Raw genomic sequence first — 21,676 nt, 5'->3', positions numbered from 1 at the left:
CTACAAAAAAAAATGAATATTCTAATAATGGATAATGTATGATGATACTTCAAAGATTGGTAAACAATGTAACTAAAAATGAATAGGTATTAAAAAAAGATCGTCATGATCATAGAAAACTCTCTATGATATATGGAAGTGATTGATCATGTATGGAGAGAATTTAATCCCAGTTCGAGACATTTTTTTTTTCCTTTTTCTTTCTTTTTATACTATTATATATAAGTCATGGAAGGTGATTCCACCAATAGTGACGATGACTTTTTATTTAAAGAAACACATTATGCAAGATATGGTTACGAAAGAACGTAAGTCATTCATTTTTTTCTTATCGAATCTTTTTACTCATACTTCCTATTACTAGTAATATCTATGGTATGGCTCTTTTAGAAACGCGTTTACCTACTTATCTTGCTAGAGCTCAAGATTTCCCTTCTGGCCGACATGATCAACTTCCCGATACCCCAATGCCGGAACAACCAAAACGTAAGTAAAATAAAACAATAAAAGAAAAGCAAAAACATCGATATTCATTGGTTTTTTTATATTAAGCTCTATTATCAAAACCAAGACGACATTTGATCACAGCTTCTGCTTCAGAACTTACTGCTTTTATTGCTAACGATGGTTATTGGAATTGTATTTCTCTTGATTTAGACCTCGAAGCAGGTAACGAAATAACCTTTTTTTTTTTATTATTAACTATTTGTATTCAAATTGTTTTAAATATATGATTATAGGCAAGTCAGAGGTCATTGCTGTTGATACCGTAGAATTAGGAAATGGAAAGGATGATATTCGAATAGCTGTAGCGATTGCTATTGCTGAAGTAAGAATAATTATAGAACTCTTTTTTTTTCTTTTTTATTTATTTATTCATTATTTTTTATGTGAAATAGAAAGTGGATACTGACAATGAATACGCTGGAATAACATATAGTTTACGTATATATGGATTTGATACACCTGCTCAACAGTATCTCGAACAGACATTGACAAATATTTCAAGTAAGAAAACTGTATATCACCTTTCCTTCACCTAATTTTTTCCGTTATCTATTTGTAGAATCTTCACAAATCATTCCTTTAGATAGTCCACCTATGCAAGTAACTCACTCTTAGTAAGTACCTCTTTTTGTTTATGATCGTCGTTTCTTAACAAGTCATTCTCTTCACTATTTATCAAGTGTTCACTGTCAAGGTCAAAAGAAGATTGGCTTTTTTGCAAGTTCCATGGATGGTAATATTCGTCTTTATCAACAGGTAAAGAGGAAAAGACAATGTTTCTTTTTAGAAAAAAAAAAAAAAAACTTCGTTACTAAACTTATATATTTTTCTTTTGTTAGGGTGATATTTCAAGACAGTTTCAAGAAATATCTACCTATGGGCTCTATCCTATGATCAATAATATATCAGAACGTCATATCAATATTTTGTTTATGCATTTCTTCAGCCATCCCAATGGTATTCAAGTTGTTTGTGCCGGTGGTCAACATGGTGAACTTTTTCTTGCTTTTTATGATAAAAGTATGAAAGAAAAGAGGAGATGATAAGAGAACTAACTTTTGTTTTTTTTTGGATGGGTTTATTTGATCAATAGATGGCCGTGAAACACGATCTCATTGTATACGAACTTTTAGTCCAATCTCTTCTGTTTTAATATTTCAACCACGAACGACGAAAACAAGTAAGGAAAAACAAATGGAAATAGATTATAAGAGGGGAGGAAGAAAATGCATTTATTTATTCTTATATATCTTCTTAGGTCGCGATGAAGAATTATGTCTGGTGGTGACTAGTCCCATTGAACAAGCATCAGTTTACAGGTAAATATTTATTAAAAAAAAAGAAAAGAGGATAATGCAATAGTGATTTTTACATTATTCAAATATCTGTTTTTTTTTATCTATTTTATTTATACTAGGTCCATACAAACAGAAGGACTTTCTCAACATCGAGTTCTACCACAATCCACACTCTATGATAGCGTGCTTTGCTCACATGCTATGGATGTTGATTGGGACGGAGAAAGAGAAATAATGATTGGTACCTATGGTCGACAAGTCATTATTTATAAACAAGGTATTTTTTTTTTAAAAAAAAAAAAGATGCATGAAAATCAATGTTTAAAATGATTCATTCTTTTTTTTTTCTTTTCTTCTTTTTGTCGTAGTGGCGGGAACACAAGATTATAATGTACTATGGCGTCGACAATTTGCATATCCTATCTATCGGATTGTACATTTCGATTTGAATTGTGATGGTTTGGATGAATTATTGGTGACCACGATGTATGGAGTGCATATCTTTCAGGTAACTTTGATAATATTTATGTTAAATCGAAACTAAATCCCTCCTATTTTGTTTATATTGTAGCCAAATCTGTGGAAAGCCAAGACTCGATTATTGGAAGTACTACAATTCATTCAAGGTAGCAAGCGACAAAAATTGGATTTACTTTTGGAATGGAAAAAGCAGACTGAATTGGAAAAATCGATCATATTTGAATCATCATAGTGATATATATATATATATATATATATATTTAGTTAGTTAGTTAGTTAATACTTCATCAATCAGTCAGTAGTCCAATGTCGTTACACACTATATTATAAATAAAAATCAAATGGAATATAGAAGAGAAAAGAATATATTTTTTTTTATTATTATTCATTTTGTTTGATGAGATATGGGAGTTTTTATACAAAGATCAAGAGAAAGGAAGGAAGGTGGTGAGAAGGGGGGGGGAGAGTATTCATACAATAAAAATAATAAGCGAGTACTACTACTAGGTATGGAAAGTGATTTCAAGTAAACAAAGAAGAATATATATATAGTGCCATAATAAATAGAGAAATCTACATTAAAAAAAAAAGATAATAGGAAATAAAGAATTGTGGAGAAAAAAAAAAAAGAGGGGAAGTATAATAAAATAATAAGGTAAACGATAACTAGGAGTGGGATGGTAGAGTTGATAACATGATTGTCAAATAAACTAAGAGGAAGACCGATGTTTTGTCGTTTGTTAATATTGTTGATAATGATGAGGAGGATGATGGGATTCAAGGTGCAGGAGAAGGAGCAGCGCTACTTGATATAACATCTTCATCCATAGCATGAGGATTATTGCTACTATTATAAGATTTCATTGCTACTTCGTATTCTTCCAGTTCCTTTTGATACATATCCTGATATACCTACAGACAGTCAAAAGAGAGATTAGATCGAGATATATATATAGAATGATTCTTACCTTCTTTTCTTCTTTATCAAGACCTTTCCATTTGGCACTTAATAACTTTGTCACTTCACCTAGACTTCGTTCTTCAGGATGTTCATCCTTGATCTTATCCCGTTGTAGACGACAAAACAAAAAGAAGACATTACCAGGACCTTTGGGTGCATTGGGATCCTTCTTTTTCTTGGGTTTGATTGTTTTACTACTATGGTTGCTACTGGTAACCTATAATCAAAAAAAAAAAAAAAAAAATGAAGAAAAGTAAGAAAAGATTTTTTTTTTTTTTTTTTTTGGTTTACTTACCGGTATGATGGTATGTTCTTGGTCAGAATGAACTTCGTCTTCAGATTCATCCACTGAATAATGATGATTGATTTTTTCAATCCGGTCTAATAAAAATCTAAAAATTGGTGATAAAACTAAGGTTAGACCAATCTTGATAATATTAATATACTATCCAATACAAGTACAGCCCCTATCTTTTATTTTATTTTATTTATTATTTTCAAAGGTTCATCTACTTACGTTCGTTCCAATCGTAGTCGTCTTACACTTTTTCGTGCTTTATGAATTCGAACATGAAGAAAGTCGTTTTCCTAATAAATATAAAAAGTATAAAAAAGGGTCATAATAATATAGAATGAAAGTTAAATTATACTTTTGTTTGTTTCTCTCTTTTTTTTTTTTTTTTTCTAATATTACCCTTTCAATGTCCCGAATACGCTTCTTCAACTTTGTATATTTTTCTTTATGATCGTCATCTATGGTAAACAAAAAAGTCAAATGAAATAAAAAGAGATTAATTATTAGGTAAAACTTCACTAGTTGACTATTTTACCCATATTCATCATCAAATACTGGTTTAACAAATAAATGTAGAATATATGATTGAGGGAAAAATAGATTGATAACAAAAAGAAAAGGGGAAAGTAGAAAAGAAAAGAAAAAAAAAAAAAGGTAAAGAGTGAGAAGAAAAAGACTGAAAAAAGGGGGGGTTTAAAAAAATAAATAAAAAAAAACAAGTGTACTGCCAATCCGCTACTCACTCTGAATAGACTTATTTTTGATGCACCAAGCTTAAAATATTTTATATATGTGTGTGTGTGCGTTTCAAACAGGGTAGACAAAAATGAAAGTGATTCATACAGCCAATCACAAGTCTTTTCCTTTTTAGCTTACTGAATGACACTAGTAAAAATGAGAAATAATATTCACCGCGCTTTGTTTCATACTTAATCTTTTTTTTTTTTTTTTACTATATAAATACAAATGTAAATTATTTCAAAAAATAATTATAATCATCATTATTTGTTATTTCAATCATGGCACAAAATAACAATCCTAATTCTGGACCCTTCAGTGGCATTGAGAAATTTGCGTAAGTTCATCCCTAGAATATTGTAATATGTTACGTTTTGATATTTAAATCTTTTTTTTTTTAATAGTAAAGAGCTTCCCAACACTATACGTAACAAATTACAAGAAGGAGAAGCAAAGTTAGAAAATATTCTTCATATATCGAATAAACAGGGAAGTGGTCAACAGCAGCAACAGCAGCAACAGCAACAAAGCGACACTGGTATGGGCAATGATCAAACTGGAAATAGAATGAGCGGTAATGATAATATAGGTCGCTAAGATAAATAGTTGAACATGCTTGTTATTCTAATGAAACATCATGTTGTTGAAATAATAAAATAAAAAGAAAAACGTTCTTTTTGATTAATCATTGGTTGAATGATGATATGTGGTGTTGTGATGGTATGTGATGATGTAATAGATATATAATGATATATGATGATGTGATGATATGTGTTAACAACCTATACAGTAACTACATACAAATATGAGATGTTAACAATTGTCTTTTCTCAATGCAGGTTTGCTCATTTAAAACTACGCTTAGATGTTCATTCAGTTGTTGGGGATACAAAAAAAAAAAAAAAGGATAAAATAGCTGGTGGGTTAAAAATCATCATTCTAGGCCTTTCGGGAAAGCGGTGTTGGTTGTTAGATGGTAATACACATAGTTTTTGATGCTTTTATGACATGATGGTCTCTATGACAAAAAACATCATCACGTTATTTAAGTGATACTAGATACGGTTTCCTTTTCTGGAAGTTGTAGGCAGCTTATTTATTCAAAATCAATGTTAGTGCAGAGCGATGGATGGTACACCTCTTTTTTTTAAATGCAATGAATGATCGGATCGGAGTAGCACTCGGCGTGTACCCCACAAATAGTATTTTTTTTTTTTTTGCTAGTATGATACAGTAACTTCAGTATTGGAAGAGGTTAATCATTGTCAACCACGTGAGTTGTTTGAATCCATCATTGTAATGTCGTTTCTTTAAACTTATTCTTTTCTATAAAAAAAAAAAAGAAAACCTTCCATTTGTAACAAATTGGACAAGCTGACAATGAATTTTTATATCAAATCATTTCTAATAAAGTTTCCCATTTCTTTTTTTTTTTTTTTTTTTTTTTTTTTTTGTTTGATATGTCTTCGGATCCAGAAAATTTTTTTGTTTTCACTCTTTTCTTCCCATATTAGAAAGTTCGGTTTTTTCTGTTTTCTTTTTTTTTTTTTCTTTTCTCTTTCTCTCTCCCTTTTTTTTTTCTTTTTCTTTTTTTTTACTTCTTTTACTTCCCTTCAAAATATATCGAAAGTGGCATTCTCATGCTACGTCGATATATAGCACCAACTTGGGCATGGTTGGAACGCTATTGGACCAATCATGTTCATTTTCTTCAACTCCATTACTTTTATATTGGTTTTATCATCTTCCTATTCTCCGCTTTATATTATTGTGAACCTGGTACCAATTGGAACTATATTGACGCTCTCTTCATGGCAACTACTGGAAGTACAAATACTGGTCTCAACACTGTCGCCATCTCAACTTTTAGTACATATCAACTTATTCTCTTATTCTTTTCCTCTTTTGTTGGTTCTCATATTGGTATTTCTCTTGTTGTTGTCCTCATTCGTCGCCATTATTTCTCAAAAAGATTTGAAGATGTACTACTTTTCAATAAAGCTCGACGTATGCGTGAAGAACATCGACGAAAACAGCATAGTCACAAAAGTTTTACTTCTGCTAGACCATCAGCTCCAACTCATTTACGAAAACTTCGAAGATCCTCTCATACATCTGACAGCCATTCACCACGACATCCATATTCTGATACCTCTGAACCATTATACGATGACAATCTATCAAGACATAGCTCAGTGAAATCCTCTACGACTCACGATCATACCAAAGTCGACATGTGGGCAAATGATGATGCAGCAACGACTTTTTATCCAACGGACGAAGAGGGTGATCTAGGCTTACGACAAGTTCAAACATGTCCATCATCAGTTTCTCCTAAAGATACAATTAAAGAAACTTCAGGTTCAGATTCTCGTCCTACAACCGCCTTGGAACAAGATGATGAAAACACTCCACTGGATGATAATATTGAATCGGAAACAACTGGTATTGCTTTTGCAGATAACATTGAACGACAACGTGAAATGGCTCGTCAACGCTTAGAACAAGATCGACGTTTTAAGGAAGTATTAGACAAACTCGCCCACAATCAAGAACCTCGCAACAATGAAGAACAACGTATCGCAGACGAAATGGTGGCAGAAGAAGAAATTGATCGTATTATGCGCGAACCTATTGACAAAAGTCAACTGACACGTGAACAACGCTATCGTATCGGTGGTGCGGAATATCGAGCTTTGGATATTTTGGTGAAACTGGTACCTGCATACTACTTGGGTATTGTTATTCTTTTTGCTTTCTTCTTCAGGATCTATATCGCCTGCTCCACTTATGCTCAAGATGTTTTACGGACAACCAACTCTACTGGCCCCATTGATCCTTGGTTCTTTTCCTTTTTTCAAGCACTATCTGCCTTCAACAATTTGGGTATTATGTTATGTGATGCAAGTATGGTTCCCTTTCAGAATGCACCTGCCCCATTGATCTTCACCATGTTATTGATTTTATTTGGCAATACGGCGTATGCAATTCTTCTTCGGTTTATTATCTGGTGTACTTACAAGCTTACTCCACATTCTCGTCCTATGCTTCGTGAAACTTTACGTTATATGCTTGATCATCCTCGTCGTTGTTATACCACCTTGTTCCCTTCGACGCAAACCTATTGGCTTCTCCTCACTCTGGTAGTGATTACCGTTGTCGAATTAGTATGTTTTTTGGCACTCAATTATTGGTTACCTGTATTAGATGGTTTAAATTGGGGTTCCCGTTTTATTGATGGTCTCTTTCAATCTATTTCCACAAGAAATGGTAAGTTCTCCAAAAAAAAAAAAAAAAAAATTAACTAATTGGATAATACTCAATTGTCTTTTCTTTATATACAAATTAGCTGGCTTTGCTGTTATCAATTTGATGGACTTGAATCCTGGAACTCAATTGGTTTATATTGTTGCCATGTATATTAGTGTCTATCCTGTTGCTATATCAATGCGAAACAGTAATGTTTATCAGGTAAAATCAAATAATAACAATAATAAGAAAAATAATAAAATTGGACCTTATTTTTTTTCTCATTTCATGTTATTCATTTTTTTCTTCTTATTATTATGAATTAGGAACGTGCACTTGGAATTTATCGTGGATTGAATGATGATGAAGAAGGTGGATATGAACAACCAACAACAGGACCAGCACTATTATTGAAATTAAAACGACATCCAACTGTTAATAGTGTCATGACAACTGGAAGAAAAGTATTACGACGACCCGATTTTTTTGTTGTCACTCAAGTACAAAGGCAACTTTCAAGTGATATCTCTTGGTTACTTGTTGGATTATTTATTATCATTGTGGCTGAAGCTCAAAGAATCATGGACCCTTCGCCTATTACTGTCTGGACAATCATTTATGAATCTGTATCTGGATTTGGTAATGTTGGTGCTAGTCAAGGTAAAAACATAAAAAAAAAAAAAAAGAGGATTGAAATTATATATGTGACAACAATGTGAATTCTAATCATCATTTATCATCATCATAATAATAAATAGGATACCCGGACGCATCAGTCTCTCAAGCCGGAGAATATCGAACTATCAGTAAACTCGTACTTATCTTCCTAATGTATAAAGGACGACACCGTGGTTTGCCTGCTTCCATTGATCGTGCTGTTATGTTACCCTCGGATCAATTAGAAGAGCGTGAAATTGAAGAACAAGCTTTTCGACGACGCAACACTGTGGTCTCTCAAACAACAAACTCTGCTGGATCTGCCCCAAGTTTCCCAAATGCTCTTTTCCATTCCAAAACAAGCTTTTGAAGATAGGATTATTATTATTTTTTCCTCTTCTTCTCTCTCCATCTCTCATTTTTTTTCCCTTCTTAATTTTACTATATAGATGCTTCCCTCTTAATTGTACATTCTCTCTCTTTTTTTTTATTTTTTTTTTTATTTGATTTCCTGATCGTTCATTAATATATTATATATTTGATACTCCTTGTCTTGTCCACTTTATGTAAATATATATACGTCTGTTTGTATATGTGTATGCAAATCGGGGGTTCATTTACAATCTCAGAACTATTTTTTACTAACACTGGGCTGCCAAGCTTTTTCCTTTTTTCCCTTTCTTTGTTCTCTTTTTTTTTTTTTTTTTTTTTCTTTCTCTCTTTTACTTCACAATGTTTGTCAAGGTCAAACTCGAAGATGCTTTGGAATATCGTATGATTGATATAGTTACTACGGGTGAACTTGAGCCATATGATGAGGATGGACGTTTGAAAACATTAAAGAGTCTATCTATGACCTGTTATACAAAACTCCGTGAACAAGTATGAAAGATGTTTTATTTTTATTGGAAACTAACCTACTCAATATCTGTACTTCTTCCTTTTTTGACAGGTCAAAGAAGTATTCAAATTGGACAATGACGACTTTTCTATCTTCTTCAACGATCAAGAAAATGATATTATCAGTATGGGTTCACCTCTAGAATTCGATCAGTTCATATCACTTTCTCAAAAAAAACAGCGTTTGCTCATACGACCCTCCAAACCGGAAAAGAATAACTCTAAATATAACAACAAAAATGATACTTTGAAACCACCTCAAAAGAATGCCAAGACTCCAGTGAAAGGGGAGCAACTTTTGGAAACCATATCATCCTCTTCTTCCACCGCAGTACCCTCTGGTTCTCAAAGTACGCAAACGAGCTCGGAAACTACAACACCAGCGTCATCATCATTACCACCTCCTCCTCCCCGTCCTGCTGCTGTTGATGGATTCAAATCTTTTGCAAGCTGCCTCCAAGGTGCTCTCGATCAAGTTAGTAAAGATATCATGTCATTCCAACAAACCACCAGTCAGAAATCTCAAGATCATCTTCGTCAAGCATCTGGTGCTACTTTGGCTGCTTTAGATAGTGCTCTTCGCAATACCGCTGAGGCTGCAAAACATGTACATCAAACTGTGTCTCCTTTACTGCAACGTCATCCGTTTTATCCAACATCTTACTCTTCTTTTGGACAAGATATGCCTAATACTCATCAACAAGCTACTCCTCCGCCTTCTACTGCTTCTCCTCGTTCTGCTATTCCGACTATGTATTGTGATTCCTGCTATGCTCCTCTTACTGGGTAAACCAAAAAAAAAAAAAGTATATCTATACTATTCATGTCTCATAATTAATATTGAACTTTTCTTGTGAAACACATAGGAATCATTGGGCTTGTTGTCAGTGTCCTTCATATCATGCTTGTCTTTCATGTCGAGCACGTGGTGGTGTTTTCCATAATCCTTTGCATGTATTCCGCTACGTTCAACCTGCTGAAATGATTTCTAGTGTACAAGATACTACGCCTCAACCATCCAACACCAAATCTAACGGTAACGCTAATCATGACAACGTTGTCTGTGATCACTGTGGAACAAACATTGTGGGAATCAGATACAAAGTAAAAAAAAAAAAAAAAAAAAAATCATTAAATTTATCAGATTTTTCTTACTCTTATTTTTTTTATTTATTTTATCCATAGTGTGGTCATTGTCCTGATTACGACTTGTGTGAATCTTGTGAACCATTGCTTATTCATGATCAACGGCATGTTTTCCTCAAGATCCGTCGCCCTCTATCACGTGCTCGAAGCATGGTCAACACGTTTTTACCACCCTTTGATTATGCCTTCAAACCAACAGAATCAACTACTCATGAAAAACCTGAAGCTATTCCAGGAAACGAATCACAGCCTATCATCATCAGCCATAATCATTCTACTGTAAAAACAACATCATTATCACCATCAGAAACACGTCACTCCCCACTTGGATCACCTGATGGTCTTTTGTCTGCAGAATTTGTGAATGATGTGAATATACCTGATGGAACTGATATGCAATCTTCTCAACGTTTTCTCAAAATGTGGAAGATCAAAAACAATGGTCGTATCCGTTGGCCCGCTGGATCTACTTTGATTTTTAGTGGTGGTGATATCCTTCGTCCGTATCCTCCTCAATATCAGCAAAACACCGTCATTCCTACTATCCTTCCTGGCGAAGAAGCTTGTATTTCCGTTGAACTCTGTGCTCCTGATACTCCTGGACGTCATGTTAGTTATTTCCGCCTCGCCTCACCTGAAGGAATTCGGTTTGGTGATCGTCTTTGGTGTGACATCAAGGTTGTAACAGATATTCGTTCGCAAAGTCCTTGTACTGTATCATCAACAAGACGTCCATCCACTCCAAACACTATATCTACTGGTTCGGTAATAGCCGATACTTCCACTATGATCTACCCTCAACCAAGCAACAACAAAATGGAAGATACTACTTATCATGGATCAACTAGTTCAAGCACCATCACAACGCCAACAGCACCTTCAGTTTGCACAGTAACCACTCGAGACAATGATAACACTGATTACGAATACTACGATGATGATGATGATGATACTGGTTCTACCGAAGATCCTTTCAAAGATACTTATCAATTACACCCGTCAAACAAAGGCCAAATGGCCATGACTCGTAGCGTTGGATCTCAAACTAGTGACAACAATAACAACAACAACAACAACAGGTCAACTGAATCATCATCCACAAATTATATTCTCATCAGTAAATCAGCCTACGGTGATGATCAGCAACACGTACAACAAACTTCTAATACTATAGTCTCAGTACCAAATGAAAAGTCGCCAGTCCCCGGTAGTCCTTATGATAGTGTCAATACGGATGATTACGAATGGGTCAGCGAAAAGCAATCAACGAAGACAGACAAAGGTAATCACTTTAAATATGCATCCAAGCTGGCTCAACTTCATGAAATGGTAAATAAAAAAAAAAAAAGAAAGTGCATTGAACTGATCTATTCTATTTTATATCTTTTAAGGGAATTACTTATTGTGATGACTTGGCTGTGGAACTTCTAATGACACATGATGGAAACATTGATGTGATCGTACCTATGCTTTTGGAAACAATCTATCCAGATTAAACAGTGTATGCAATCTTCTTCTCTTCTTTCCCCCGAAAAAAAAAATGTAGTTTGTTTATTGGTACCTTATTATCTTGATCTTCGCCTCCCCCTTTTTTTTTTTTTTTTTTTTTTTTACTTCAACAATAAAAAAACAACGAGTTTGAAATGATTCCTTTTTGATCGACGATAAACTAATTGATGTACATTCTAAACAACAATAAGGCAAGTCTTTTTTTTTTATTATTATTAGACCCTGAAGTGATTGACATGATTGATCGACCATATCCCTCTCCTTTATTCACACATTGCCGATCCTTCCATTCCTTATTTTTTTTTTCTTCTATGATACCAGTCATGATAGTTGATAATGACGATATGTTAATGATGATAGGTTGATGATGATCCCTTGATAATAACGATAATGATGATTCAAAAGTATGAAGGAGACAATATATTGATAAATAAAACATTTCAATTTTTATTGATTACAAAATAAAGATGAGAGAGGTAAAAATAAAGAATTGGATAGATGATCCGAGAGACAAAATATATAAAACAATTGAATCTGAAAAAATAATAAAAAAAAAGATGTTTGCATGTAAGTAAAAGAAAAAAAATGACAAAAAAGGGGGGAATGAACTATATATGTGATTTAACAAAGTGTACTAAATATGAGTGAGTATTTGTGTTGAAAAAAAAAAGAAGTGAGATAGGAATGGAGTGGAGAGAGAGAGAATGAGTAACAATGAAATAAATGATCATAAAAAAAAAAGGGATCAAAGTAACTTGACATCTAAATTTTCTAATCCTTGCTCTTCTTCTTCTTTTCCTTCTTTTCCTTCTTTTCTTTCTTGACCTTCTTGGTTTCGGACTTGGTCACTTCATCATCAGCAGGACGTTTCTTGTTTGAGGAATCATCAGCAGCATCCATAGCATCCTTGGTAGCTACACCAACAGCAGTGATCTTGGGATTGATACCAGCAGCAGCGACAACAGAACTGACAGGTTTGCCAAATACAGGTTCAGGTTCAGTACCAGTGGTGTTATTACAAAAGTCGACATAGGTAGATTTCCAGATTTCAGGAGTTTCTTCTGTGACACGACCAAACTTGTCCAACTTGCCTTCAGTCTTAAGCTTCTTCTTAGCGAGAGCAATAGGACCCATACCCCATCGACGAGGATAAGTATCACGTTCCATAATAACACGCTTGACCTTGGCCACCACACCATGATCACAAGTAGCCATGACAGCAGTGGTCATTTGAGCATAAGCCAAAGCAATGGCTTCACCCTTGGTAGTCATAAGCACAACTTCTTCATTGACTTCAATACCGCTTTCATAACGCAAAAGACCAGGAATCATCAACTTGGCACCATAACATACAGCATTCACTGCACTATCCTTGACAACCACACGCTTGTATCCTGTCAACAAAGTTTCCAAAGGACGTACCACACGACGCAAGTAAGATTCATCCTTATTGTTATCAAATACCCATTGAGCATCCATCACATCATGCATAGTGACAATATCATCGTTTTCAGACATGGCACCAGATCGAACACGACGAAGTTCTTGCATATGACCACCCACACCCAATAAAAGACCCAAATGAACACAGAGAGTACGCATATAAGTACCAGCTTCACAACTTGCCCAGAAAACAGCCAAATGACGATCATTGTCGAATTCATACAATTTGCTTTCATGAATGGTACGAACACGTAATTGACGCTTGACGGCAGAAATAAGAGGAGGACGTTGGAATAAAGCACCAGTCAAAGTTTCGATAGCCTAAAAATATATATAAAATAGAAATGATCAATCCAGTGTTGCTTTTTTTTTTAAAAAAAAAATGCTCTTTGTTAATAAATGATATTTACCTGAGAGAGTTTCTTTTCACTTTCAAGAGCATCATGAAGACGTAAAATACACACGTATTCTTTACCAGCACCTTGTTGAGATTTGACAAGACGAGTAGCACGATCAATACATACGATTAAACAACCAGTCACCTTGGGATCAAGAGTACCACTATGACCAGTTTTTTCAACTCGTAAGATACGACGAACCCAGGCAACAACTTCGTGTGATGAAGGATTGGCAGGCTATTATAATAATAATTGAGTCAATAATGCTTTCTTAGCACATGTTCTTTTATATTTTATCAATATACACACCTTATCCAAGTTAATAACACCATAACGAATGTATTCATTAAGAGGACGTTTCAAAGGAGAACAACCATGAGGAATAGGAGTATAATGACCGGTACGGACGTTAAGTTGATCGTAGTTCTAACAAAATATATATATATATTGAATTAATTTAAATATTCTTAATATATAAAAATGAATTATAAATTACCTTCAATAAAAGAGGCCAGTTGGAAGTGTTGATAGCAGGAGTCACTGCAGTAGGTTTGATAACCGATTCGTCAGCCATGGTTATATATATAAAAAAAAATGAAGTGGTAGAAAGAAGAAAAAAAAAAAAAAGAAGAGAATTTTTTTGAGAAAGGACCAATGGTCTAAGCCACTAAGCCCCATCGGAATTCAATCAATACTCTTCTTTTTTTTTGACAGGTTCATGCCAATTTGTGAGTTCCAAATATGGACATGGTCAGTTTTCGAGTAATCGTCTTTGCTTAGATTAACATATTCGTAATGATTATGATATAGAAACGAGTTTACTTCCTCAATTGAATTCATAATGCGTGTATCAATGCGAACTGAGTTCAACAATGCAGTAAATTTTTTTTTATTTTGCTTTAAAAGTAATCATAAAGCATGATGATGATGATGATCACTATTTATTTATGACGTAGATGTTATGCAGTAAGAGATATTGAGTAAAAGTTTAGTGAACAATGGCAGATGTTTAATATAATGAATGTGTCACATCGCACTTGACCAACATACAAGTCAGTTTGTCAATCAGCAGTCAAAAAGATTCTCTTTTGAGTTTCCGCCTGTATAGCGATAAATAGATTTCGGAACAAGTACAAAGTTTGGCTACGAAAAAGATGGTGCATTACAATGAATACGATCTAAAATAGTATCAGATTGCGAGTTTTCCTTACGGAGTATGAAATATCCAAATATATAAGTTTCTTGGCTCAAAAAAAAAAAAAAAATAGGTTTTCTCTTTTTTCTTTTTTTAATTTTTTTTTTTTTTTTTTTTTTTTTTTTTTTTTGGTTTTTACATATTGTACTTCATATTTGTATTATCAGCATTATCATCATCCTTTTATTTGCATATATGTATATATATACCATTGTACCTATCAATTCATAATGAAGTCGACAACAATAAACGAAAATTCATCAGTCACCTTATCTCATACACTTAATGACAATACCACAGATATCACTTTATCCGGGCACCACGTGGCTGGTAAACATGATGGTAAGTTCCGGTAGCTAAGTAGTCTTTACGAAGATTGGATCTTTCTTTTTTTTTTAAAAAAAAAAAATGTGGTCATTCAGTCTATTTGTACTGGCGTTTATGATACCTTTTTTTTTTTTTTAGACAGGAACAATACCACACCAATAGACGAAACAATAGAAGAAGGATCTTTTCAAAGTAAAAAAAGAAAAAAAAGACGAATGGAAGGTCGCAATTGTTGTCTACGATGTTTATGTTGTGCTTGCTGCTTACCAAAATGGGCCACTTATATTTTATGGTTTATCATCATCTCCATCATTATTGTTGTTATTATCATTGGAGCCATCATGAGCAAGTTTGTTATGCCTACAGTCGATGTTGGAGGTGTCACCAATAGTACAGGCAATGGATCATCACCTTTATCCTTCAATGGGGACAAGATACAAATCAATTTTGGATTGAATGTCACAGCCAAGAATCCCAATTTACTACCTATCTATATTTCTGACATGAATGCAACAGTAAGTGTAACAATGATATGAAAAGAAAAAGGGATGGTTACTGATTTCCTTTTATGGTGTTCTTTTTCATTTTTGGTTCTGGTTTAGGCCTTTTATCCTGATCCATTAGGAAGTGGCAATACAACTCCAGTTGGTGGTGGCTATTTAGATTATATGGAACTTCCAAAATATAGTGATTTTAGTTTTATATTCCCTTTTTCTATTGCCTATGATCCTATGACAGATCCCAATCAAGTTATTCTCAATGATTTAGCAGATAAATGTGGATTAACAGGTGAAAAACCTCGCGATTTGACGATATCTTATACAATTCAAGTTACTGCCAGGGTACTCTTTGTCTCTGTTCATCCTACCATCAATTCACAATCTACATTTCCTTGTCCTATTCAAGTAAGTAACTTTTTTTTTTCTTTAAAGAATAATGATGATTCTGTTACTAACTTCTTTCTTTGATTTATGGTAGAACAATTCCTTTTCCCTATAAAAAAAAAAAAAGACTATTGAAATAAAATTTTTCATCTCCGCATATTTTTGTTGATAAAAATGACTCACTGATGATTTCTTTATCTTTTCTTTTCTTTTTTTTTTCTGTCTCTCTCTTTTTTTTTTTTCTGTATACATATACTATGAAATATCGATCCACTCGTGGTCAAGTTAAAGATTATACTTTTGAAGAAGCCGTCATGGCAGGTTTGTCACCTGATGGAGGTCTTTTCATCCCTCATCACATTCCTTCTTTACCTGATAATTGGAGACAAGCTTGGTCTTCATTGACTTTCCAACAATTGGCCGTCGAAATTCTTTCCTTATATATTGAAGATTCACAGATCCCTCGGCCTGATCTTGAAGATTTGATCCAACGATCCTATTCAACTTTCCGTCATGAACAAGTCACTCCTCTCGCCAAAGTTAAGGATGGATTATATGTTTTGGAACTCTTCCATGGTCCTACTTTTGCTTTCAAGGATGTCGCTCTTCAATTTGTTGGTAACTTGTTTGAATACTTCTTGGAACGTCGTAACAAAGCTGAAACTGAAGGTGGAAAAACTCATCGTTTGACTGTGGTTGGTGCTACTTCTGGTGATACTGGAAGGTAATAAATATAAATACAAAAAAAAAAAAAAAATCATTATACTAATAGGAACTCTTTTTTTTTTTTTCTAGTGCTGCAATCTATGGTCTTCGCAACAAGAAGAATGTATCTGTTTTTATCCTTCATCCTAATGGCCGAGTCAGTCCTATTCAAGAAGCTCAAATGACCACTGTTTTGGATAAGAATGTACACAATCTCTGTGTCAAAGGTACCTTCGATGATTGTCAAGATATTTTGAAGAACTTGTTCAGCAATCGTGAATTCAATGATAAGCATCACCTTGGTGCTGTTAATTCCATCAACTGGGCTCGTATTCTAGCTCAAACTGTATATTACTTCCAAGCTTACTTTTTGTTATTGCGATCATTGAATATCGATCCCGCCTCTGCTGAAGCTGACAAGATCAAGTTTGACTTTTCTGTTCCCACTGGAAACTTTGGTGATATCCTTGCTGGTTATTATGCTTACCGTATGGGTCTTCCTACAAACAAATTGATTGTGGCCACCAACGAAAATGATATTTTGTATCGATTCTTCAACACCAATGCCTATGAAAAACAAACTGTAGATGGTAATGCCAAGGAAACTTTATCACCTGCCATGGATATCTTGGTATCATCCAATTTTGAACGTCTGTTATGGTATTTGGCTCGTGATAGTGAAGCAGATAATGGTCGAACTGAAGTGGCAACTCATGATACTGTATTGAACGAAACTCTGAGCGATCAAGCTGGTCAAACGGTTGCGCAATGGATGAATGAACTCAAGACCAAGGGTGTTTTCCGTGTATCCGACAAGGCCGTGTTACACGCTCGTGAAATCTTTGACGCGGCTATGGTTACTGACAAGGAAACTGTAGAAGGCATTCGTAACTATCAACAAAAGCATCAATATATTTTGGATCCTCATACATCTGTTGGTGTGGTGGCAGCCGATCGTCTCACTGAACGTGATCATCTTTCATTATTACCTCAAGGCAATGAAGTCATGATCTGTTTGGCTACTGCTCATCCTGCCAAATTCTCAGAAGCAGTTGAAATGGCCCTCAAGGATGAACAAGGTTTTGATTTCCAAGCTCAAGTTTTACCCAAGGAATTCATTGGTTTATTGGATAAAGAACGATCAGTGGTACACGTGGATCATGCCAATCCTCAACTTGTGATGGACGTGATTGAAAAGGAATTGAAGGCTGAAGGTGTTATATTCTAATTTATTATTTAGATTTAGTTTTAGAATGTTTTTTGTTTTAGATGTATATGTCTTGTACAACATTTTTACCAGATAATAATAAAAAATAATAAAAAAAAGGAATAGTCTATTTATGTCGTATGATGAATTGTTTGATATGAATTTGATAAAAGAGAAGGCTAATTTTTTTTTTATTGATTATTAGATTGTTTTGTTTTTTTTTTTTTTTTTGTGTGATAAATAAAATAAAAATAAATAGAGTAAACTAAAATAAAGATATATTTATATAATGTATAAATAAAAAAGGAAGATAATAAAAATAAAAAAAAAAAAAAGGAGAGAGGAAGGCAATAAAATGATCTAACGTTTGTTTGTACTAGTAGCTTCATTGACATGACCAGTACCACCACCAAGAGGGACATCATCATCTTCATCATCATCATCCATATTAGGACCACCACCAAATCTTTGCTGTTGATTCCACATTCCATTTTGATACATTGACATCATCATTTGCATATTCATCATGGACATTCGAGGATCCATCATCATTGGCATTTGACCCATCATGGGAGGTATCATAGACATACGTGGATCCACTGTATCATTGGTAGAAGGGTTCATTGACATACGAGGATCTAAATTGTTGTTACTGAGACTTGATAAATTCATCATACTTGGAGACATCATCGACATTCTTGGATCCATCATAGGTGGCATCATCGACATTCTTGGATCCATCATAGGTGGCATCATTGACATTCTAGGATCCATCATTGGCATCTGACCCATTCCATAATGTCCCATTCCATATTGATTCATCCCCATAGGTGGATTCATCGCCATAGGTGTCATGTTGGCTTGGTTCATTCCCATCTAATAAAAATAAAATAAAAGAATAAAAAAAAAAAAAAAGATGATGATCATCATCATGTCAGTAACTACATTTCTACTTTTTATTTTTATTCTTACCTGAGGCATCATTTGTTGACGTTGTTCCCATAAGTATCTTTCACGTTCACGTTCTAAAAGTTGATTCTTTTCCATTTGTAACATTCTTCCTTTGTTCAGTTTTTGTTCCTTCTTATCCACTTCAATTTGAGAGATCATACCAACTAAGCCAGTACGAGGTTCAGGAGGCTTGTTAGGAACACTCAGTAAGGTATGTCCAGTTTGTTTTGCATATTCGATTTGATCCTTAGCAGATGGTTGATCCGGTCGATATGTATCCAAAAGACTATTTTGTGTTGCAAAACGTGAACCAAGTTCAGGAATCACAGGTCCATCTTCACCCATTTCCATACCAGCAGGTCCTTCGAATTGTCGATCATCGTAATACATACCAGTAACAGGATCATACATCGTTCCATCATGATATTGTTGTTGTTGTTGTTGATCATAAAATTGTCCAGATGGATTGTTGTTCATGGCCATCATTGGTGAAGGTGTTGAAGTGGTTTGATGACCACCAGGTGCCAATGCAGAATTATCATCATCATCATCATCGGTTGTATTTCCACCTCTAGTGTTGTTATGATCATCATCTTCATCACTATCTGTTCCTGATCCACTAATGCTAGCTTGAGGGCGCACAATACGTCGGCGAGGTCGTTGTCGAGATGATGTCGGTTCTGATTTTTGTTGTGGTGCAGAAGAGTCTGATACATCAGAGGTAGTTGATTGTGTGTCGTCAGTATCCTCTTCATCTACTTTTTTTTGTTGGTGTGCTTTGTTCATTGAAGTTGAAATTTGGGATGTTTTAATGGCAGATCTACGAGGTTGATCGAGGGAATCGTCATCGCTTTCTTCTTCTTCTTCATCATCGTCATCATCATCATCATCATCACTGTCGCTAGCATAAATAAGTTTACCACCACGGCTAGATGAGCTTGGAGTCATTCCTTGTTGTTGTTGTTGTTGTTGTTGCCGTTGATCAGAGAGACGGTTGGCAGCCAAAGGATGATTGAATGATTGTTCAAGTGGTAAGCTTCTTCTATGATCGTCATTATTCTGTCCAATATTCCATTGTTGATTTGCACGAGAGGCTGGGTTTGTCATCTTGTTCAGTAAAACACCGGCGAAAGAAGCTACATTATCGATATAGGTATCTTGATAAATATCAACATGTTGAACTTCAGGTATTTCCAAAAATAAACGAGGATTTGAAGCCGCTAGTTCACCAAAATTGAGTGAATTGAGATTCAAAGGATCATCATAAATTTTGGTAGGTCGTCCATAAAGTTTAAAGGAATCAAACACAGCAACAAGCCATTGGATCAATTCTTTACGAGAAGAAGCCATAATCAGAGCACTAGAAGTATCTTTGCTGGGTTCCTGTTCACCGTTCGCTTTGATTGAGGCCATAGAACCTTCTACCTTGAGTATAGTTGCCATGTCGATAAGCTGTGGAGATTCTGGATACAAAGTGTAGGCATGTACCACGTTCATCATGATGAAATTAGGATGCTTTTGCTTCTTGGATTCATAAAACGAGAGTTGACCACGAGAAGGTACCTTTTTCTTACCAAAAAACGATTTTTCATCACGTCGATCAGAAACCACCGTCCAATATTTTTGCCATTCGGTTGCGCCAGTCAATCGAACTTGAACAAAACCTTCCATTTTTGGTGTAGCTTTGGTAGCAGCCATGACATCAGCGTTGTAACGAGAGATAAACTTCATGGTATATATTTCGTGAATTCGAGACCATTCAAAGCAGGAGAGTCGCATTGCACATACCCAAAGCGGGGCCTGATATGCAGGGTTGTCATCCACAGGTTGAAGAAGGAATCGATTGGATCCAGCCGAGTTGAGAGAAATTACACCATGTTCTTGATCACTGATAAATACAGAAGCATCCGCCAAGTTGATATATTGAGGTATCACTGCATGACTAGTATCATCATTGGTTTCAGCATCCCATAAAGTCAATACAGGTCCACAAAGTTCCACATACCATCGCGTCCATCGTGAATCACCACAAGAAGATCCATCCACAGTCAAATCATTCATCTTTAACAAGTATCCTTCCAGGTATGTTTTTTCGGTATAGTAGTTGTACATGAGTTGAGTAGTTTGAATATCAGCTGGTAAATCTTGAAGAACGGTCTGTGTAGTTTGTGAAGCAGGTTTGATATAATGACTTGGTCTTGAAGAATTGAGATGATTGGCGATATTTTGAACACTAACAGGTATTTGATGATGGTTCATGACGAGAGGTACTTCGTCATCAGAGTCTTCTTTGGGTGACTGATATTGCTGCTGCTGATGTTGTTGATAATATTGTTCATTGTCTATTCGAAGGTCATTCATACCAGATTGTAGGTGGTCTACATTGTTGTCCTGATGAGAAAGCATAGTTACTTTCTTGATATGTTTTTTTTGTCGTGTTTATGAATGGGAGAAAGAGAGACAGAGAAAGGGTGGTGGCAAAAGAGAGAAAAAGAGAGAGAGAGCGATAGAAGGAGATAGAAGGAGACAGGGACAGGGAGAAGGAGATAGATAGAGAGGACTATAATAAAACATATATAAATATAAGTAACTTTTTTTTTTTAATTTGTATCATTATATGGTGGTTTAAATATTACCTCTAACAATATAGAAAAAGGAAAGGAAAAAAAATATATAATTGAAAAACGTGTAAAAGAAAGACAGAATCTAAGGAAAGAAATGGTAAGAGCGCCCGCTTTTTGCTTCACGCCCTCATTATGCGGTCCTTGAAATTTCCAAAAGTGGCTGGTGTCTTTCTCGCTTGAACAATTTTTTTTTTCTTTCTCT

At 34.7% G+C, this 21,676-nt stretch overlaps 9 protein-coding genes across 9 annotated transcripts; 6 read left to right on the top strand and 3 right to left on the bottom strand.

Annotated features, from left to right (window-relative positions):
• Positions 1 to 140: 140 nt before the first annotated feature.
• Positions 141 to 2,528, top strand: BX664DRAFT_319042 (uncharacterized protein). Its single transcript, XM_051542866.1, has 13 exons — positions 141 to 308; positions 365 to 486; positions 553 to 669; positions 741 to 829; positions 900 to 1,008; positions 1,067 to 1,121; positions 1,188 to 1,263; positions 1,347 to 1,527; positions 1,601 to 1,687; positions 1,766 to 1,826; positions 1,925 to 2,082; positions 2,174 to 2,313; positions 2,377 to 2,528. Exons 1-13 carry the CDS (start codon positions 229 to 231, stop codon positions 2,515 to 2,517), a joined length of 1,416 nt encoding a protein of 471 aa, XP_051404144.1. The 5' UTR covers positions 141 to 228; the 3' UTR covers positions 2,518 to 2,528.
• A 149-nt stretch (positions 2,529 to 2,677) lies between these two features.
• BX664DRAFT_319040 (high mobility group box domain-containing protein) lies at positions 2,678 to 4,191 on the bottom strand. The gene is made up of 6 exons (XM_051542865.1): positions 4,077 to 4,191; positions 3,941 to 3,999; positions 3,764 to 3,834; positions 3,542 to 3,638; positions 3,254 to 3,463; positions 2,678 to 3,197 (listed from the first exon to the last, which is right to left on the bottom strand). The coding sequence occupies exons 1-6, from the start codon at positions 4,087 to 4,089 to the stop codon at positions 3,063 to 3,065; spliced, it is 585 nt and encodes a 194-aa protein (XP_051404143.1). The 5' UTR covers positions 4,090 to 4,191; the 3' UTR covers positions 2,678 to 3,062.
• Positions 4,192 to 6,513: 2,322 nt separating this feature from the next.
• On the top strand, positions 6,514 to 8,555 carry BX664DRAFT_254559 (cation transport protein-domain-containing protein; the record flags this gene model as incomplete). Its single annotated transcript, XM_051540374.1, has 5 exons — positions 6,514 to 7,549; positions 7,629 to 7,750; positions 7,855 to 8,188; positions 8,287 to 8,334; positions 8,368 to 8,555. 5 exons carry the CDS (start codon positions 6,514 to 6,516, stop codon positions 8,553 to 8,555), a joined length of 1,728 nt encoding a protein of 575 aa, XP_051404142.1.
• A 2,033-nt stretch (positions 8,556 to 10,588) lies between these two features.
• On the top strand, positions 10,589 to 10,915 carry BX664DRAFT_249998 (uncharacterized protein; the record flags this gene model as incomplete). The annotated part of the gene is made up of 1 exon (XM_051540286.1): positions 10,589 to 10,915. A coding segment is annotated over one exon (327 nt), but the record flags the coding sequence as incomplete, so codon positions are not given.
• Positions 10,916 to 11,208: 293 nt separating this feature from the next.
• Positions 11,209 to 11,843, top strand: BX664DRAFT_319031 (uncharacterized protein). Its single transcript, XM_051542864.1, has 2 exons — positions 11,209 to 11,560; positions 11,623 to 11,843. The coding sequence occupies exons 1-2, from the start codon at positions 11,246 to 11,248 to the stop codon at positions 11,725 to 11,727; spliced, it is 420 nt and encodes a 139-aa protein (XP_051404140.1). The 5' UTR covers positions 11,209 to 11,245; the 3' UTR covers positions 11,728 to 11,843.
• A 322-nt stretch (positions 11,844 to 12,165) lies between these two features.
• BX664DRAFT_354100 (H/ACA ribonucleoprotein complex subunit 4) lies at positions 12,166 to 14,175 on the bottom strand. The gene is made up of 4 exons (XM_051547729.1): positions 14,078 to 14,175; positions 13,891 to 14,007; positions 13,594 to 13,818; positions 12,166 to 13,504 (listed from the first exon to the last, which is right to left on the bottom strand). The coding sequence occupies exons 1-4, from the start codon at positions 14,153 to 14,155 to the stop codon at positions 12,512 to 12,514; spliced, it is 1,413 nt and encodes a 470-aa protein (XP_051404139.1). The 5' UTR covers positions 14,156 to 14,175; the 3' UTR covers positions 12,166 to 12,511.
• A 1,284-nt stretch (positions 14,176 to 15,459) lies between these two features.
• Positions 15,460 to 16,102, top strand: BX664DRAFT_362981 (uncharacterized protein; the record flags this gene model as incomplete). The annotated part of the gene is made up of 3 exons (XM_051548349.1): positions 15,460 to 15,618; positions 15,706 to 16,008; positions 16,082 to 16,102. The coding sequence occupies 3 exons, from the start codon at positions 15,460 to 15,462 to the stop codon at positions 16,100 to 16,102; spliced, it is 483 nt and encodes a 160-aa protein (XP_051404138.1).
• A 116-nt stretch (positions 16,103 to 16,218) lies between these two features.
• Positions 16,219 to 18,074, top strand: BX664DRAFT_271237 (threonine synthase). The gene is made up of 2 exons (XM_051541136.1): positions 16,219 to 16,711; positions 16,783 to 18,074. The coding sequence occupies exons 1-2, from the start codon at positions 16,245 to 16,247 to the stop codon at positions 17,918 to 17,920; spliced, it is 1,605 nt and encodes a 534-aa protein (XP_051404137.1). The 5' UTR covers positions 16,219 to 16,244; the 3' UTR covers positions 17,921 to 18,074.
• Positions 18,075 to 18,248: 174 nt separating this feature from the next.
• Positions 18,249 to 21,593, bottom strand: BX664DRAFT_319025 (uncharacterized protein). The gene is made up of 3 exons (XM_051542863.1): positions 21,487 to 21,593; positions 18,872 to 21,410; positions 18,249 to 18,775 (listed from the first exon to the last, which is right to left on the bottom strand). The coding sequence occupies exons 2-3, from the start codon at positions 21,254 to 21,256 to the stop codon at positions 18,260 to 18,262; spliced, it is 2,901 nt and encodes a 966-aa protein (XP_051404136.1). The 5' UTR covers positions 21,257 to 21,410; positions 21,487 to 21,593; the 3' UTR covers positions 18,249 to 18,259.
• Between the last annotated feature and the right edge of the window lie 83 nt (positions 21,594 to 21,676).

This window comes from Halteromyces radiatus (genome assembly GCF_025201355.1).
Source record: "Halteromyces radiatus strain CBS 162.75 chromosome Unknown BX664scaffold_1, whole genome shotgun sequence".
Classification (NCBI taxonomy): Eukaryota; Fungi; Mucoromycota; class Mucoromycetes; order Mucorales; family Cunninghamellaceae; genus Halteromyces; species Halteromyces radiatus.
This window is presented reverse-complemented; position numbering and strand designations above follow the sequence as displayed.

What these genes read in the sequence shown, in the direction of transcription:
- BX664DRAFT_319042 (XM_051542866.1), top strand. Translation starts at nt 229, where the DNA reads ATGGAAGGTGATTCCACCAATAGTGACGATGACTTTTTATTTAAAGAA. An exon ending in ATGCAAGTAACTCACTCTTA is followed by an intron (nt 1,122 to 1,187) that starts GTAAGTACCTCT and finishes CTATTTATCAAG; the next exon opens with TGTTCACTGTCAAGGTCAAA. An exon ending in ATATTCGTCTTTATCAACAG is followed by an intron (nt 1,264 to 1,346) that starts GTAAAGAGGAAA and finishes TTCTTTTGTTAG; the next exon opens with GGTGATATTTCAAGACAGTT.
- BX664DRAFT_319040 (XM_051542865.1), bottom strand. An exon ending in GTATTCGGGACATTGAAAGG is followed by an intron (nt 3,835 to 3,940) that starts GTAATATTAGAA and finishes TATATTTATTAG; the next exon opens with GAAAACGACTTTCTTCATGT. An exon ending in AAGAACATACCATCATACCG is followed by an intron (nt 3,464 to 3,541) that starts GTAAGTAAACCA and finishes TTTTGATTATAG; the next exon opens with GTTACCAGTAGCAACCATAG.
- BX664DRAFT_319031 (XM_051542864.1), top strand. Translation starts at nt 11,246, where the DNA reads ATGGCCATGACTCGTAGCGTTGGATCTCAAACTAGTGACAACAATAAC. An exon ending in TGGCTCAACTTCATGAAATG is followed by an intron (nt 11,561 to 11,622) that starts GTAAATAAAAAA and finishes ATATCTTTTAAG; the next exon opens with GGAATTACTTATTGTGATGA.
- BX664DRAFT_354100 (XM_051547729.1), bottom strand. Translation starts at nt 14,155, where the DNA reads ATGGCTGACGAATCGGTTATCAAACCTACTGCAGTGACTCCTGCTATC. An exon ending in GTGTTATTAACTTGGATAAG is followed by an intron (nt 13,819 to 13,890) that starts GTGTGTATATTG and finishes TTATTATAATAG; the next exon opens with CCTGCCAATCCTTCATCACA. An exon ending in GTGAAAAGAAACTCTCTCAG is followed by an intron (nt 13,505 to 13,593) that starts GTAAATATCATT and finishes ATATATTTTTAG; the next exon opens with GCTATCGAAACTTTGACTGG.
- BX664DRAFT_271237 (XM_051541136.1), top strand. Translation starts at nt 16,245, where the DNA reads ATGAAATATCGATCCACTCGTGGTCAAGTTAAAGATTATACTTTTGAA. An exon ending in ACTTCTGGTGATACTGGAAG is followed by an intron (nt 16,712 to 16,782) that starts GTAATAAATATA and finishes TTTTTTTTCTAG; the next exon opens with TGCTGCAATCTATGGTCTTC.
- BX664DRAFT_319025 (XM_051542863.1), bottom strand. Translation starts at nt 21,256, where the DNA reads ATGCTTTCTCATCAGGACAACAATGTAGACCACCTACAATCTGGTATG. An exon ending in GTCAACAAATGATGCCTCAG is followed by an intron (nt 18,776 to 18,871) that starts GTAAGAATAAAA and finishes TATTTTTATTAG; the next exon opens with ATGGGAATGAACCAAGCCAA.